General features: G+C 44.3%; 2 protein-coding genes across 2 annotated transcripts; both read right to left on the bottom strand.

Moving 5' to 3' along the window:
• Nucleotides 1-2495: 2495 nt before the first annotated feature.
• Nucleotides 2496-7679, bottom strand: LOC142969456 (uncharacterized). The gene is made up of 3 exons (XM_076109365.1): nucleotides 7655-7679; nucleotides 4276-6666; nucleotides 2496-3577 (listed from the first exon to the last, which is right to left on the bottom strand). Exons 2-3 carry the CDS (start codon nucleotides 6640-6642, stop codon nucleotides 3236-3238), a joined length of 2709 nt encoding a protein of 902 aa, XP_075965480.1. The 5' UTR covers nucleotides 6643-6666; nucleotides 7655-7679; the 3' UTR covers nucleotides 2496-3235.
• Nucleotides 7680-7962: 283 nt separating this feature from the next.
• On the bottom strand, nucleotides 7963-16222 carry ntd5 (ntl-dependent gene 5). The gene is made up of 8 exons (XM_076109689.1): nucleotides 16156-16222; nucleotides 15330-15533; nucleotides 14794-14985; nucleotides 11325-11451; nucleotides 9999-10075; nucleotides 9025-9207; nucleotides 8601-8798; nucleotides 7963-8478 (listed from the first exon to the last, which is right to left on the bottom strand). Exons 1-8 carry the CDS (start codon nucleotides 16220-16222, stop codon nucleotides 8396-8398), a joined length of 1131 nt encoding a protein of 376 aa, XP_075965804.1. The 3' UTR covers nucleotides 7963-8395.
• Nucleotides 16223-16416: the final 194 nt, after the last annotated feature.

Genomic DNA, 16416 nt, shown 5'->3' with positions numbered 1-16416 from the left:
GTGTGTCATCTGGATAGCTACCAACCCTACACACACACACACACACACACACACACTATACTGTACTGCACACACACATCTCCAGCTGGACTGCTGATCTCACACACTCGGCCGGTTGAATATTCATCATCATCATCATCATGCACTGAGGACCTTGTAGGCTCAGCGATGGAGCAGTCCAGTGGTGTCAATTAGGGGACCAGAATCGTGTTTGTGTTGCTGACAGAACAGCATTGATTTAATGGCTGAATCCTCAGAGTGACCTTAACAATATGTACGCAGCACTTCAATGAGCGTCTACAACAAGAAGGTGCGATTGTTAGTTAGGGCCAATGAGGAGGGGAATACTGTAATTAATTAACCAATCAATCAGGTGATGCTTGCATTACATTGCAGGGTAACAGAGTGAAATGAATGGGAAATTTGGTTAACCTCTTCAATCGAGGTGAATGGGATTTATTATGTGTCTCACGTTATTTATTGGCAAAATAACCACATGGAAATGTTTTCATTATAGTTAACTTTATTTATATATAATGAAGAGACAAGCTTGAAAAAGCAATTGAAAGTGCTGATGTGGGTCTTTCCTCTCATACATGTCGTATTGAAAAAAAATGTAAAAGCTGGGAATTATTCATATTTTCAGTGATTTGCATACAGTCTGGATAAAGTCTCTCGACTGTAATATAGTTTAACTTATTGTATTTTCTTGTTGTATGTGTGTGTGTAAATAGTGAAACTATATTTGTTATAACCTTAAACATTTAAGGAAATTATCACAAATAAATTGCATATTTTTCTAGCCATTGTATTTTGGGCTCATGGCAGCTTTATACTTGACTGATGGCTGAGTTTGTGCTGAAAATGAATACCATGAATATCAGGTGATCAGGTGATCAGTTTGAAAGGTGCTAAACAAAGACAAAAACATATACATAGAAAGTTGGCAAAAATGAACCAAACCTGAATTCTGGAATTTCATCAAATTGATGGAAAAATCTTGTAAATTCAATGACAGACGTGCTCACTTATTTGCAACGTTTCCCACAATCCCCGAACATGATTATAGATAGTAGATGATATGTTCACATTTGTCAAGTATATTTAAAAATATGACTCACTCAATATACTCAATGTTCATTGGAAGAGTACTCTGGTGCTGTCATCATTCCTCCTGTCCATACTGGCCCTGAAGAGATTCCTTCTTAACGTGTCTCCAGTGGAAGAGATGGGGGACAAAACACAGTCCTTTTTTGTACAAAAAGGACTTCTTCAGTTCAGCGAAAGCTAATATGCAGCTTCAACAGTCTGACTTAAGTCAAATAAAGTGGGAATGTGTTACAGCTACAGATCAGTGTTTGCTTGTTGAGTTGTGGTGGAACTCAGTAAGTGTCAATTGTGTTGTTTTGTCAAACTCGGACGTTATACGACTTACATGAGCTTCAGCTGAACTGAACTGTGATTGTGGATTTTTTTCCCTCCATCTCGTACATTGAAATTGTATAAGGAGGGGATCCTGTTACAGCCAATGTGGACAAGAGGAACAATAACAGTGACCAATAACTCAGACCTAGACAGTAGCATAGTTGCATCTGAGCATTGTTTTAAGATAAACTTGAACAAATTTAAAACCTCCATTAAATGAGTAATTGACAACGACAGCTGAAAATGGTAATTGTATTAAACTGCATTATTTATCATTTCTGTGTGACTCCTTTGTGGACCAAAAATCAAAAACTTGTAACAAACAAGAATCCCTATACAGTTATATCGTCAGTTAAAGGTAAAACAGTTACAGAAACATATGCATTAAACATCTGCTCTTTCAGTTTTACCACAGCAAATAGTCTCCACTATCTCCAAAAACAGACGGTCTCTCAGCAGCACATTCTTCATTCTCTGCTTGGTTAACCTTTGCTCTTCACAGCCTCCACACCTCTCTCCTTCAACCGAGCCTATAAAACTGAGTTTGCCGAACTAAAGTAGAATGAAGCTTATAGCGCAGGCCTTTCAGCACGCCAGCGCATCTCTATTCGCACGATGACCAGCGTAGAAATAAGGAAAAGGGTCGGCCACAAGGACCCACTCGGGTCATTTGAGCGATCCAGTATTTAATAACTTATCTTGAGCCGAGCTCTGTTAGGCCCGGTGGCTTAAATGGAGCAGAAAATTGAGAGTGTGCAAAAAAAAAACAGAGGTCTTACAAACTCAATTACTCTCTGGAGGCAGTCCAGCAGATATATATCAGGTATCTTCATTTTTTTTTTTCTCACAAAGATCCATGTGAAGTCAGGTCTCATCTTTGGTGATTAACTTAGAGAAGAGAATTATCTCTGAGGATCAACTTAAATTAGACGGAAGATATGGCCCTAGTGTTCATTATCAAGGAGAGATGTATGTGATTAATATGAAAAGACACGTCCAATATACTTCAATTATTTAAACATCTGGAAAAAGACACACTAACGTGGAAGAAAGGCTGGTACAAAGAATCATTTACAGTTGACACAATTTAATTCAAATAAATTAACATAATTCACATCAAACAAAAACAAAATTCTGAATATAGTGTTTGTTAGAATAACTCAAAAACATTTGGTCAAACTCTCACATGACGAGTTAATTAAAATACAGCTGCAACAAAAGATAAAGCGTTTTCCATCACAATGTAAAAAAAAGTGAATTGAAATAAAACAAGTGCAAATGACTCACAGTGTCTCTGACGTAGGAAAGATAGATTACATCTTTCACATAAGATAGTGCAGAAGTGCAGCTCTTACAAGTACTCTTTATATACACAGCTAGTGCAGAGGATCCTTTAGAATAAATAAGTTATCCTTCTTTTCGGAGCACTTGAGGGTTTTATAATGGATTGTATGGGAATGCGTCTTCATGGGGGGCACGTTAGCAGTCTAACTAATATTATGAACTCACAGAAAAACCACGAATTCAAGCATGAGCTTTCCCATTTCATATGCATATGCATATATGCAACTTTTTTCATACAGGAAAGCCTAATGTCAAAATCAATTTTGACTGGCTGAAGTGTTGACCACCACATGGAATGGGAATAATATACATTCATATAAATAAATTAGCTTCAAAACACTGAAATAAATATTGCAAGTGCTCCCTTTTTTAGTGTTAATAAATGAGAAAGGTTTAGTGTTTAACCAGCGTTACATATGATCACCCTCCTCCCCTTCACTTTGGAGTCCATCTGCAGAAAACTCTTTTAAGTTTCCATCTCAGACTCTGAGCTTTCCAAATTAGACACAGTGGAGCTGTACCATTCAGCGCTCTCTTCTTCGTCCTGCACTCCGGATCCGACACCTCCTCCTCTGTCCCTTCTCTCGTTCAGCATTTCCATGGCTACTTGGTGGTAAGGATGTTTGCGTTTGGTGTGTCGGCGCAGCGTGTTGCGCTCGGCAAAGCGCGTGTGGCAAAGTTGGCACTGGTAGGGTTTCTCTCCGGTGTGGACCCTTTGGTGGCGCTGGAGCTCGCCGGCCTCCCTGAAGCGTTTGGCGCAGATGGGGCACACGAAGTTCCTCTGGCCTGTGTGGATGTGCCTGTGTCTCTGTTAACGAAAACAGTAAACGTGTCAGAAATCTGTGAAGCTATCGCTCAGCGCTTTTATCAAAAGTGCCTATAATCAATGGATCACATGACTGCTTGTATATGAGAGCGATCGCTTGTAGTGATCAACCCATCAAGGCTCATCAGCCGACACCTCAGCTCTGCAGAGCTTCGTAGCATCTTTCAGCTCATTGTTGCGATTCACTCTCACCGCTCTAACAGCAGCGTGCTCGGTCGCAGCAGGCGGCTGCTTTCAGCTAAATAGCTCTAAAACACCCACTGCGCACGACCTGCTCAGCACCAAACGACAGACAGACTAAGTCAGAGACTAGCTGCTGAACATAGTGAAGCGTTTAGCAGCTAAAGAGTTACATATTTCCCCCAGGAGCTGGTGAAAGCCAGAGCAAAATGAGAGTGAATATTGAGCTTATGCATAAGCCACAAACATCAAATCAATGCTAACATGTGCATTGATTAATCCATGTCTGCTGGATGTATAAATGAGAAACTGTTTGCTAACATATCTACTTAAATAAGGTGATTGTGTTTACAGCTCGTTTCTGTTGCACGTGAGTAACCAAGAAATAAGTTATTTCAGTTTTAACAGTCAGTGCACAAGTTAGTGACATCTGTTCAAGTGACTGATGTTATTACTTGTACTGCCGATGAAATTATACTCATAATTAGCTTGCAACTGACCTGCAGATGGCTGGAGCGCTTGAAGGCTTTGCCGCACTGCTGGCAAACGTGAGGCTTCTTCTGCGAGTGCGTGATGGCGTGGCGCTCAAGGTCGGAGAGGTAAAAGAAGACCCGCGGGCACAGCTGGCAGTACAGCACCCTGCGGGCAGCCATGTCATTGGGCGACCCCTCTGGAGATAGAGGATCCAGCGGGTCGAGATTATCAGAGGGGAGAACGGGTCCGACGGGAGGGGAGGGAGGAGCAGCTGCGTTGGAGAAGTAGAGATGGTCGTCCAGAGGTAAATGTTCCGAGTGCAGGTCAGACGGGTCAAATCTGGGCTCGGAGGCTGGTGATTGGGCCTCCTCATAGGTCAAACTAGCAGACTGGGGGTGCGGAGAGGATGCTGTAAAAGTTGATGGCTTGTTGTTTTCACTTGAGACTCCTTCAGCAGATATGGCTTCACTTCCAGGGTTTGAATCGGAAGGGCTGACTTGAGAATGAAGGCTTGCACTGCGACGGTCGTTCTGAAGAGCAGGAGAGGGCGAACAGACGGTCAGAGAGGTGAGAACAGAGTTTACGTTGGTCACTCCCGACAGCATGTCAGGGGGGTTGTTGGGGCTCAGTCTGATGACGGGGTGGGACAGCGTGGGCAGAGGTGATCCCAGAGTGCTGACATGACTGGGGGGCAAAGGGAGGGAGACGGGGGCCGAGGACGCCATGATCTGGGACAACTGACCGGTCGAAGGGTCGAGGACGGCGATCGGGGTGGAGGTAGAGGCAGAGTCACCGGAGGAAGAGGGTACGGATGAAAGGAGGAGGAACATTGGGTTGGAAGCACCAGGGGAGGTCTGAGTAACTGTAAGGGGAAGCGAGAGACCCACCCGAGCCGAGGAGAGCTGAGGTGAGGAAGACGAGGACGACAGCAGGAGAAAAGCAGTGTTAGTAGAAGGGTTAGTGAGGATCTGAATGGGCTGAGTGGGGATTGATAGAACAGCATTAGCCTCCTGAACAGTTTCAACAGTTGGCTCCGCGGCGTCGGAGGTTTCTGAGTTTGTAATCAAACCCGTGAAGACTTCTGTAGGTTTCGTTTGATCAGCACTTACTGATGGAGAATCCGCAGCAGGGGCTGGTGAGTTGTAAAGATGATCACAAGGTGCATTTAGTGCATTATCTGAACTTTGGCTGAGGCTAGGATCGGCCAACGTGGACATTTGAGGTGACCCCGATCCTTCTACCTGATCCTCTGAAGCATCGACTTGTGGCACTTTGAGTCCATCTGGATTGAGCGTGTACGGTATTCCCTTGTCGTCTATGAGAAGGAAGTTTTTAGTGTCACAGTCTATAGAGGAGAGGGAGGTAAAGACAGAGGTAGAGAAGAAGGAGGGAGACAGGAGAGAGTCTTCAAGGGTATCTGTGCCGTCCATACGCGGCACAGAGACCTCTCCTTCACCATCATCGTCCTCTTCTACTATATCTCTGTCTCCCTCTCCCTCATATTCATCCACCTCCATAATCAACGAGCTCTCGCAGCCAGAGTCATCCAGAAAGCGATCACACCTCCTCTCTCGACTCTCTCTTTTCTTGGGCAAAGTCAGGTCCAGTGGTTCCGTCTGTTCCTCCATTCCCATTTCGTCAAACGTCAAACAAGACTTCAAGTCCATAGCTTTGAAAATTAGAGGAATATTTTCCTCGATGTTTCTCTCTGTAGCTTCCTCTTTAACCCCTTTCAGGCTCAATATTTTAACTGCATTAGTGCTTGAAATTAAAGGAGTTTCTGACCCATCAGTGTGAATGATTTTAACACCCGAAACATGTTTGTCTTTGCACATTGCTTCCTCATGGAATGATTCTGGCTTAGCTTCCTCAGTCTTATGATAAGTAACTTCTTTGATCTCTTCTTCACTCTTAACAGCAGAAATTAGGATTTTACCTGTTTTTTCTGCTCCAGCTGAGACCGACACAGGTCTTCTAAAATGTGAGTGAGCAAAGTCTTTGGTCAGGCTGATGGCAGAGTTTGTGATTGGCCTCTTGCACCGTAGGGGAACAACAATTTTGAGTCTGATTGGTCGGCTGCGTAACACAGGCACGCCAGTCTTCACTGTGATTGGCTGTCTGAACACACCGATCTCACTTGTTTCCTGAGAGGCTGGCTTAGAAGTCCCGCCCACCTCTGGCTTATTCCCATTGATAGATGGTGCAGACTGCCTGATGGTCACTGCTGCTTCATCAGGGCACGGCTGGAGGCTACCTGGTACAGTACAGGGTGAGGTTTCTTCCTTTGAGTCCAAAGAAACCTCTGTCACTGGCCCTGATCCCTCTGCACAGTGGCTGCCATTTTGGACATCCAGGCTGCCCCTGGTCAGGACTGAAGCCAACTGAGAATCCATTTTGGGGCATACCCATTTATATTTCTATAAGATTGGAATAAAAAAAATAATTAGAAACTCTAGAGTAGCACAATTAGGATATACATAAGCACAGTTCATGGTATCAAATGAAAATAATTAAAAGAATATTCTGGGATGGCTGGAACAACTCAAAGTCTCAGTGGTGATTATTGGGGTCAAGTTGAGTGTAAAAGCTAATAATCACTGATCTTCAGATGTGATATTACTAGCAGCCTGTAGGCTACATGAGGCACTGAGCCCCCAACTCCCCAGTCCGAAATGATGAGCGACCCTTTTACCCCGTCCCCAACATCACACCGTGTGGTTTTGTGTTGGTTAACTTGTATGATCCGAAATTATAGCTCAGCGGATTTGTTACCGAGGGGTCGACCGGAGTCGCCTATCATTCAGGGAAATGCGCCGGAACACAGGAGGGTCCGACTGATGTGAGCGAAATAGCATTTCCTCCCTCTCTCTCTCTCTCTCTCTCTCTCTCTCCTACCACTTCTATCACGCACATGCAACACCAATAATAAAACGCCTTGAAACATATCCATACTGCAAACACGAGCCTGCTCTAAAATGTGTCTGGGAGTAAACCGAGGTGAACGGTGGAGGACGCCATTACGCACAGTCCTAGGTCCGAAATGCCAATATTATTATGGTGCGTGTGCGCCCTGACAGCTCTCGGACCTGGGACAACGCCGTCGATAACGCGTCGGTGAGAGTAGAGAAACGTGTATATTTACAGACAGTCGCGGTGTGGAACGGATCCTTCCCGTTGCACCGGAGCTTCCTCGGACCTACAGCCAGCCATTTTAGAGTCGAGGGTCCGAGACACCGAGAGCGCAACCCGGCAGCCTCAGGACAAACTTTCCCGGCGCGCTGTCATTTATTGCAGCTCTGCTGTCAGAGCCGGCGGAGGACGCGCCGGACGCTCTTCCGATACGTTTAAAACTGTATTTTAAACTCTACTCCACCCCGTACACTCGCTGCATAGGGACTGGCTTACCCGTGCTGTGGATATTTCCGGAGGACCAAATATGACTGTGCAGTGTAAAAGGGTGATGCTGCGAATGCCGAGGGAGGGAGGGGTCAAGGGGAGTTGCTATGGTGTCGCAGCCTACCGGGTCCGACCAGTAGCCATGTTCAGCCTATGAGTACGGTTGAACCTGCAGCCTGCGGAGGAAGGCTCTCTGCGCGCCTGAGAGTCAGAGACGCGGGAGGCAGCGCCAGAGAAACGTAGAGAGGAAGCAGGACTTGAACTCACACTGTAGGACTTTGTGTGTCATGTAGACTTAAAGTAAGCCAGGCACCAAACCAATTTGATATTACTTTATTTCACATCATTAAAAACTTACAAGCCTCAAGACTTGACGCGTCAACAGAGGAAAAGAAAGATCACACAGTGAAATATCACAGAGTCAAGCCGTTATGGGTTAAGCTACGTGAACAAGCATAAGTGATATAGCATGTATTCATGCATTATACATACATCCTCACATGGATGCATTGGCTCAAGCTGGAGGAGGATCAAGGTAATTCTTGAGGGGTTTGCAGATTATAATTTGTTTGATAGTATGCAGGAGAGAGGGACAAGGGCCACAAGCAACAGGGAGCCACAAATATGTCAGCGTCTAACGGACCACAATCACAGCATGGGTAGTTTAAGCAAAGCTGCGGGGACTGTGCGATGCTGAGTGTCAGGAGGCGTTTCATATAGTGACACGGTGTCATGAGTGGGTCACGGTCTTCACTCCACATCATTAGGCTCACACGCTTCAATCTCCGAGACCAGCCGGTGAGGGAACAGTTTAAACTGCAACCATGTGGGCTCTGAAGAACAAAGACAAGGTGCAGGTTGCAAAACGGTCAATAATGTGAGTCAATGTTATTCTGACTGACATGCTGAAACAGATACAGAACAAGAAGGCCTGTGTGGGAGGTCCAAGGTTTACCAAGGTAGCAGGCTGGTGGCTGCAGCTTTCCATCAAAGCAGGTCTGGGTTGCGGTGAAGCTGCACTGCTTGCGAGGGTGTCTGCAGTAGAACGTCACATTTTCCCCGTGAGGAACCATGGCATCTGTAACGTCAAACGACCAGCGCTTCACTCCGCCAATCACCACGCGGCTTCGCTCAGCAGGGATGAGACAGCGAGCTGTGAGAAAGATCAACGAGGTACGAAAGTATGATAAGCACCAAATACAAAATGCTGTGTTGATTCTTGCTTGTATGTGGACTCTTGTTAGTATCAAGGACAAATGTGTATAATGCAAATTGCAATGGCATGTGCAAGAAGCTTTTTTTATTGGCTTGAATACATCCTTATTTAAAACCTATTTAAACTTGTCCCAAGCATACTAAAACAATAAAACATCCCTCACCTCTGCAGTATGGCGGTGATGCACTCCAGCTTCCGTTCGACAGGCAGGTGACCTTCTGGGGTCCATCCAGCAGGAAGTTCTTTTTACAGAGGTAGTGAATGTCAAAGCCAACTTCGTATTCAGTCTTCTGGACAGCCACCACGTAGCCCTGCTCCACCTCTCGAGGAGGCTGGCAGTACACTTCTTAGAGAGGAGCAGATCATCCGTCTGTTTATTCAGGGGATCCACTAATCTTAAAAACTTTTAATAGAGAGCTCCTTATTTACCGGTTTTAAAGTAAACAGTGCTTTATACGAGATTGGGAGCTAACAACGCTAACAGTGCTGACAGCGCTAACATTTCAAAATACGGCAAAAGTTCTGGCAGAGCTAACAGTGTTAGCGGAGGGGGAACCGGAGGTTGGGTGCTACACTTCTGCGATGATGCCGTCGTTCAGGACGGCGTTAACAGCTAAAAGCACATGTGACCAACCCGGCTTTGTCAACAAAGCAAAGAGAAGCTCGGTTAAGATTACTCCACTACATCTTTACATAGTAAATAGTTGTTTCCAGCTATATTACCGGTCTGAAACCTGTATATTGCACCTTTAAACCGGAATATTTGAAACTGCAACAATGTCCTTTTTTCTGCTCTTATCTTCCTTGTCAACAGAAGGCCATGCAATGCCAGGTTTGACCACAAGATGGCAGAAAAGAACCATGAAATGGAGCAGTAGGTATTGAAAGGTGAATACTTGATGGGTTTTGTGTGTTTGTGTCTGTCTCCTTCTTTAATTCATTCTTCTTCTTCTTTTGCATGAACACGTGAACGTAATGCACACAACAAATGAACGAACATCCCTACCAAGTGAACAGTCTCTCAGTGCATTCACTCACACATCAACCACCGTTCTCTCCCGCTAACCTTGAAAGATGCACACACATACCTGCTCTCACACACACACACATGGCCAGTGCAAGATACAGTGCGCTTACTTTTACAGATGGGGTGAGGATACTGCCAGGTCTGGTTATCCTGGCAGAAATTTTCACTGCTCCCCACTATATCGGCCCTGCAGGAGAAAGGGAAGAGAGTGATGGAGACAGATGGCAGCGTGTAATGTACAGCATTGACAGCTAAGGACAAAAAGTGATTAAAAAAAAAAGGTGTAAATGTTTTTTTTACACTCTGTCTCTCTCTTTCAGAGTGTCTGAATTTTGTGTGCTCAGTTCTGGCTGACACATCCACTCGGGCTCATCTTATCCTGTGGATGAGTCAGTGTGTAAAAGGAAGTCAATACAAGATAGACTGTAATGACCTAGTTAGCTCAATGGAGAGATCGTCAGCTGGGAGATCAAAATGAATTCCCTGCCATTCATCGCTAATCACTAAACGTTCCCCAACACCTCTCCCACAGCTGTGGAAAGTAGCTACTGTACTGTACTTAAATACAGTTCTGAGATGCTTTAGTTGAGTATTTCCATTTTATGCTACTTTATACCTCTAATACTTAACTTTTACTTCACTACATTTATCTGACAGCTATAGTTATTAGTTACATTCCAGATTACATTAAAAAAAACATATGATACACTTATAAAAATACAACATAGTGTTAAAGATTAAACCAGAGGTTTTGAACCGAATTGGCTTGTGACCTCTTACGATAAAGCAGTCTCTAGTTTGGGCTCCTTGACAGGCCCAAAGAAGTAACATGATTCAATCTTTCACCATAACAGAAAAGATTGTGTACAAGTTAAAAAATGAATTGCAGATTTGTGTAATTAGTTTTTTCTTCTTTTCTACAACAATAATCATTTCATGACTCCTCAGATTTATCTTGTGAGCCTTTGAATGGTGCCGAACTATAGGTGTGGATTCACTGGACTAAAGTGCTAAACTGTATATAGTTGAAAGCTCCACCACAACCGGCTACAACAGTAAAATTCTGCATAATGCATTAATACCTCAGTATTAACTGACAATGTCAGATCAAATGCTATGTGTCGTTTTTCTACTTTTATTTATTTGTTATTACTTTAGGTACATTTAGCTCATACTAGTAATGCACTTTTACTTCAGTAGGATTTAAAATGAAAGTATTTTTTAATGTTGTATTGGTACTTTTACTTCAGAAAAGTATCTGAATACTTCATCTATCACAGCTCTCCTGTATTCAAGCCATCCCTCCGCTTCATGCCTCATCTTCACACTCCATCCCCGTCTTCTCACTTCCTCCATTTGTACCTTCGAATCATTTTAGGTTTTCATAGCCTCTGCCCACGCACTCGCTTAACCTCCCATCGTCCCCCATCTCTCACCCAGAAAAGCAGGTGTAGCGGATGGAAGTTCCTGCTGTAGCGTCGCCTTGGATGCTGAAGGTGTTGACGATGTCCTCAGGCAGAGGGCAGGTTTGGGCAGCAGCAGGTTCTTCAGGAGACTGACTCTCTGTTGGTGAAAGAAGAACAGAAGGTTGAAGACTTTATCGGCAGGTCCTTTGCTTCGGTGAAAGTACTGTTAAAAATACCTCAGTGCAAGTACTGGTCCTGCATTGACGAAAAAAATATACTCAAACCAGCAGAAAAACAGTCAGACCAGCCTTCAGGTACTTTTATATAATATTTTTATCAGAGAAGTTGCATCTCCCCAAAGCAGTGGAGGAATGTGCCTCAGTACATTTACTCAAGTGATGTACTAAAGTACAATTCTTAGATACTTTACTTTGCCTGAGACTATCCAAATGAATCAACTCAAATTAATAATCTTAATACTTAATAATAATATTTTATAGCTGTTGACACTTATGTCTTACTTGTATTGGAGTACTTTCATATTGTAGTGTTACTACTTTTACTAAATAAAGGATGTGAGTGCTTCTTGCGCCACTGCCCTGTAGTGACAGTGATGTGTGTAAAGCTCCTCAGAGAGAACACTCAGCGTGCATTTAATGTGAATTTGTGATTCAAAGACGTGAACACAATCGAATGAATGTTACACAAACACAGAAAACACATTAGAATCAGCATGTAACTGACAGGTGGGGATGTGATTGTGCAGGTGACAACGAGGAAGGAAGGCCGCATTTGACTCCATGTCTTGTTCTATTTAAGTTAAAATAACCCTTCTTAGGTAATAAATCAAAGTTCGATGAGCAGGTGAAGCTCACAGCTATATATCTGTGATTGTATAACACCTGGCACTGCTCGTTCCTGGAGGTTCGAGTGCCTCACGCTTGTGGAAATATAAATATCAAAAGTGGTGCTTGGAGAGAGGCTGGAGCGACCCGAGCTCCATCAAGCGCGGGGTTTCGGAGATGAACGCGGCTTTGAAAGGAAGAGGCAGCTCTTGCCTGAGGGCTGTCTTAGGTATCTGTAACCGAGAAACGTTAATATAAAAATGTAAAGGGACCTATGGGAGAGGGAGAGTTACGAGTCTTGTTTGGCTGCGGATGAGAGCCTGAAGCTCAGTTCTGTTTTCACATATCGCCCTTCTCCTGCCTCTTCTACTGCTGCCACCTACACAAGCTGCTGCACCAAACTGCTATGAAGCAGGTATATCAAATTCATCTTTAAAAAAAAAAAACACTACAAAACAGTGAGTTTGAAAGAACCACAATGTTAAATACACAGCTATCCGATTGCGACCAAATATGTAAAAGGTTGTGTTTTTCTCCCACAAACACACACACACACAGATGCATGCACGCACCACAAACTAAATAGCCTCGGGCTGCATGCTTGTCCTTGGCTCTCATTGTAGAGAGAGACCTTATCAGAGGCCTCAGATGGAAGAGGATGAGAGGAGAAAGAGATGAGAGGAAAAGAGGACGAGAGAAGAGAGCAGGGAACAGAAAGGCCTGGAGCAGCATGAGCAAGAGAGCTCTCTGACTCTCCTGACTGTGATCTGTCGCCCACGCACACACACACACACACACACACACACACACAACTCTTACACATGTGCAATCCGCCCCCCCACACATACACATCTAATGTATACAGAAAAAAATCTACCTCTCTACCGCCCTCCCATAAACACACACACACAGACACACACACACACTCACAGCAGACGCACATTCACACCCGCTCTGTGCCACTTTGACAGTGATCGGCCGCCCACTGCCTCTCAACAGGCATGAAGGAGCTCGACTCACACTCTAACACACATGCAAAGGACACACACAATACAAACGCTCTCACACGTTCAAAACCCACCTACCTTCTGCCTGTCTCTCAGCAGGAGGATACACTCTACGAGAAAGAGAGCTGAGACTCGTATCCTTATTTAACATCTTTGAAAAGATACAAAATCAGGAGGGTGAGAAGCGGCTGGGTTGAGGATTCCTAAGAAAGCATATTTACTGTAGCTCCATGGCGTTTGGTTAATGCAGGGCTCAGACCTATAGAGCTTAAATTCTATTGTTTTGATCAGAGATGTCAGGTTGAACTGTGTGTGGATGAGATGAGTCGAGATACTAAGAAGTATTGATAGCTATACTTCGTGTACTGCTGTGCAGCCCTACGGCACAGCAGTACATGAAGGCAGTAATAAGGCTGCAGAGCGGTAGAACACATTTTGCCTTTTGTGGGCCACTTATTCAGATTATTTTTTGTTTTATATTTAGACCAACAGAAATTTGAAAGATTCAACCACATGATTATCTCAGGGCTCAGGGGTACTTTGGTTGTAAATGAACTTTCAAACACTGGAAGTCCTTTGTGTCCTTTGTCACCAACTCATGCTTTTGTTTAGATGTGTTGACCTCTCTGTTCCGGCCCCTTTGGCCGACACAAGTGCATCTTTAAATCAAAGCTGGTCACGTGTCAGTTTTAGGTCAATTCAAATATTGCACAAGATCTCTAGCAAACACAAGGTTGGACACGACAAGAGTGACGCTTATAATGAATTTATAATCCTAGATTTTTATTGAAACTGTGTTCAAGAAGTTGTGATTCATCTTGATATGAATAATAGGGTTTTTGTATTGTATTGCCTTATTCCATATATAGTAACATGTTGAGTAGTTTATTAGTCTACAGTTGAATACATCTTTAGAGTCTAATTTTGTCAAAGTGTAGACTTGATAATATAACATGGTCCACAGAATGAACAAATATAGTTTCATACATATAGATTATAGATTATAAAATGTAGATTACTGTGCTGTGGTGTACATACAAACACCACTCGGGCATCCATGTGATCTTCACACACACACACACAGGCGTGTGTTCAGCTTCCCTCTCCTCTTTAAACTAACAGTTCAATTAACAGTTCATCTGTAAAATCCTCCGACAGCCAATATGAACAGCTAAAGCTCCGGTTGCTATGGTGATGAGGAGAATCGGTCCCAGTTGTGCAATGTCTCAGCCGGCACACACAACCACAGACGAGTTTCATTCCTGAATATTTCTCTCTCTCTCTCTTTCTCTCTCTCTCTCTGTCTCTCTCTCTCTCTCTCTGTCTCTGTCTCTCTCTCTCTCTCTCTCTCTCTCTCTCTCTCTCTCCCTCTCTCTCTCTCTCTCTCTCTCTCTCTATCTGTCTCTCTCTCTCTCTCTCTGTCTGAGTGCCTTGCATAAACACAAAATCACAATAAAAGCCACGTTTAATCCTCGCCCACATCACCGACCTAAACTCATAAACTGTGCACATGCAATATGACTGCTGCTTCCGTTACAGAACAGAGACACAATATTACATTTGAGAAAGTAACAAATACCACAGCAGCACTTTTATGAACCTGACATGAAGCGAGAGAGAACATTTCTCTGTTGAACTCAAACCCACCTGTGCAGATGGGCTCATCCCCGCTCCATTGTCGGTCACCTTGACAACGGCGAATAGTGGCATCCAAGCCGTTGGGCAACGTGAATCCTGGCTTGCAGCGCACCTCGAGCAGGGCGGAAAAGGAGTGAGTGGGAGAGAGGAGACGAGCCTCTGAGTTTTCACTGGGGGGCAGAGGCCAGGGACAAATTCGACCTGAGGAGAAAAGAGACAATCCAGAGGGAGGAGAGACAATCTCAGAATGTGCTGGGTTGTTAAAAGGACACTAATGAGGCTGTATAACTACACTGAATGCATTCACAATGAACACTTTTACAATGCGCAGGCATAATACAAAGCTTTGGTTCAGCACTGACACTCTGAGCCCAGATTTTGTGCACGACCAAGGCTTTTTTTCCCCAGGAAAACACACACAGATGTATGTTGCCACAGCTGCGTTTAGACACACACACACACACACACGCACACACTTTTAATGACTGAGCCCACAATAGTGTTCACAGTGACAACTGAAGACACACATGCATACAAATAGTTACCTGGAGCCACACAGCTGAGACCACACTGGCCGTCACACAGGCACTGGCGCTTGTTGCCACAGTCTCCGTCAGCTTTGCAGGGCCGAGGACACGTCCTCCTGCTCTCCTCTCCCAGAAGTCTATCTGGACACAACCCTGTTGTGATACCACACACACCATCACAGTGATTGTTCCTTTGTTTGCTTCTACTCCATTCATGGGCCCCTCGTAAAACGCTAAGGGCTCTAATGAGATTTTGTTTGCCAACTCTGCTTTGTTTTCTGTTTGAAGGAAAGTGAATTCAGTGTGGGTGGCCGGGCAAACATTTGCCACCCAGGTTGCCAGATGAGTAAGTATTTAGATGGCAGGCTTCGTTGCTCTTCACCATACGGCTATCTTGTTTTTATTTTTCAGGAAAGTGAGCGTGTTGCCTTACTTCTGCGAATAGTTTTTAGTGTGTTTTCTCAGATAAGTAACTTTGTCAAAAATGTAACTCATATTTGAACAGGATCAGTGCATAGGAGTGATCTGTAACCCCTCCTCATTTCCAATGATCCAACACAGATCAAGCATCCCATAATTAGTAACCAACGAAAACAAAAAACACAGAAAACATACTTAAATGACTTACCCATGTATTGTACGGTATTAGCAATCCAAACTATAACATTTTGCCCAGTCCCAAGCCCTTACATGATGGTCTTTACATTCAAATAGAATCTGCAGAGCAACAACGCATGCAGAGAGAAAGTCCAGAGTATTTGGTGATAGTCCAGCTGTGTTCATTGTGTATGCAGGGCTCAGCGCTCTCCCAGGTGTGAGTGACGGCTGGAGTCAGAGGGCTTACCTGGAGCCTGCGGGGACACGGTTCCAGTCAGAGCCCATAGGGACAGCAGCAGCAGTGCACAGGCCATCCTTGAAGCCTGGCCTCAGACGATATGAGGGAGGGACATGCAGACACAGCATTTTAAGGAGGGGGGAACAAAGGGAGGGAGGGAGGTTGGTGGGGGGGGTCAGCCAGGAGCACACATCTGGTTTGCGTTGAGGAGGAGAATTGGGGAAAATTCCACTCTGAAGGACCTTTCACCCATTTCTGTTGAATTATAAG

Source organism: Anarhichas minor, unplaced genomic scaffold (genome assembly GCF_050575085.1).
Source record: "Anarhichas minor isolate MPS153535 unplaced genomic scaffold, ASM5057508v1 ptg000041l, whole genome shotgun sequence".
In the NCBI taxonomy this organism is placed as follows: Eukaryota; Metazoa; Chordata; class Actinopteri; order Perciformes; family Anarhichadidae; genus Anarhichas; species Anarhichas minor.
Note: the sequence above shows the minus strand (reverse complement) of the source record. Positions and strands in the feature narration are given on the sequence as shown.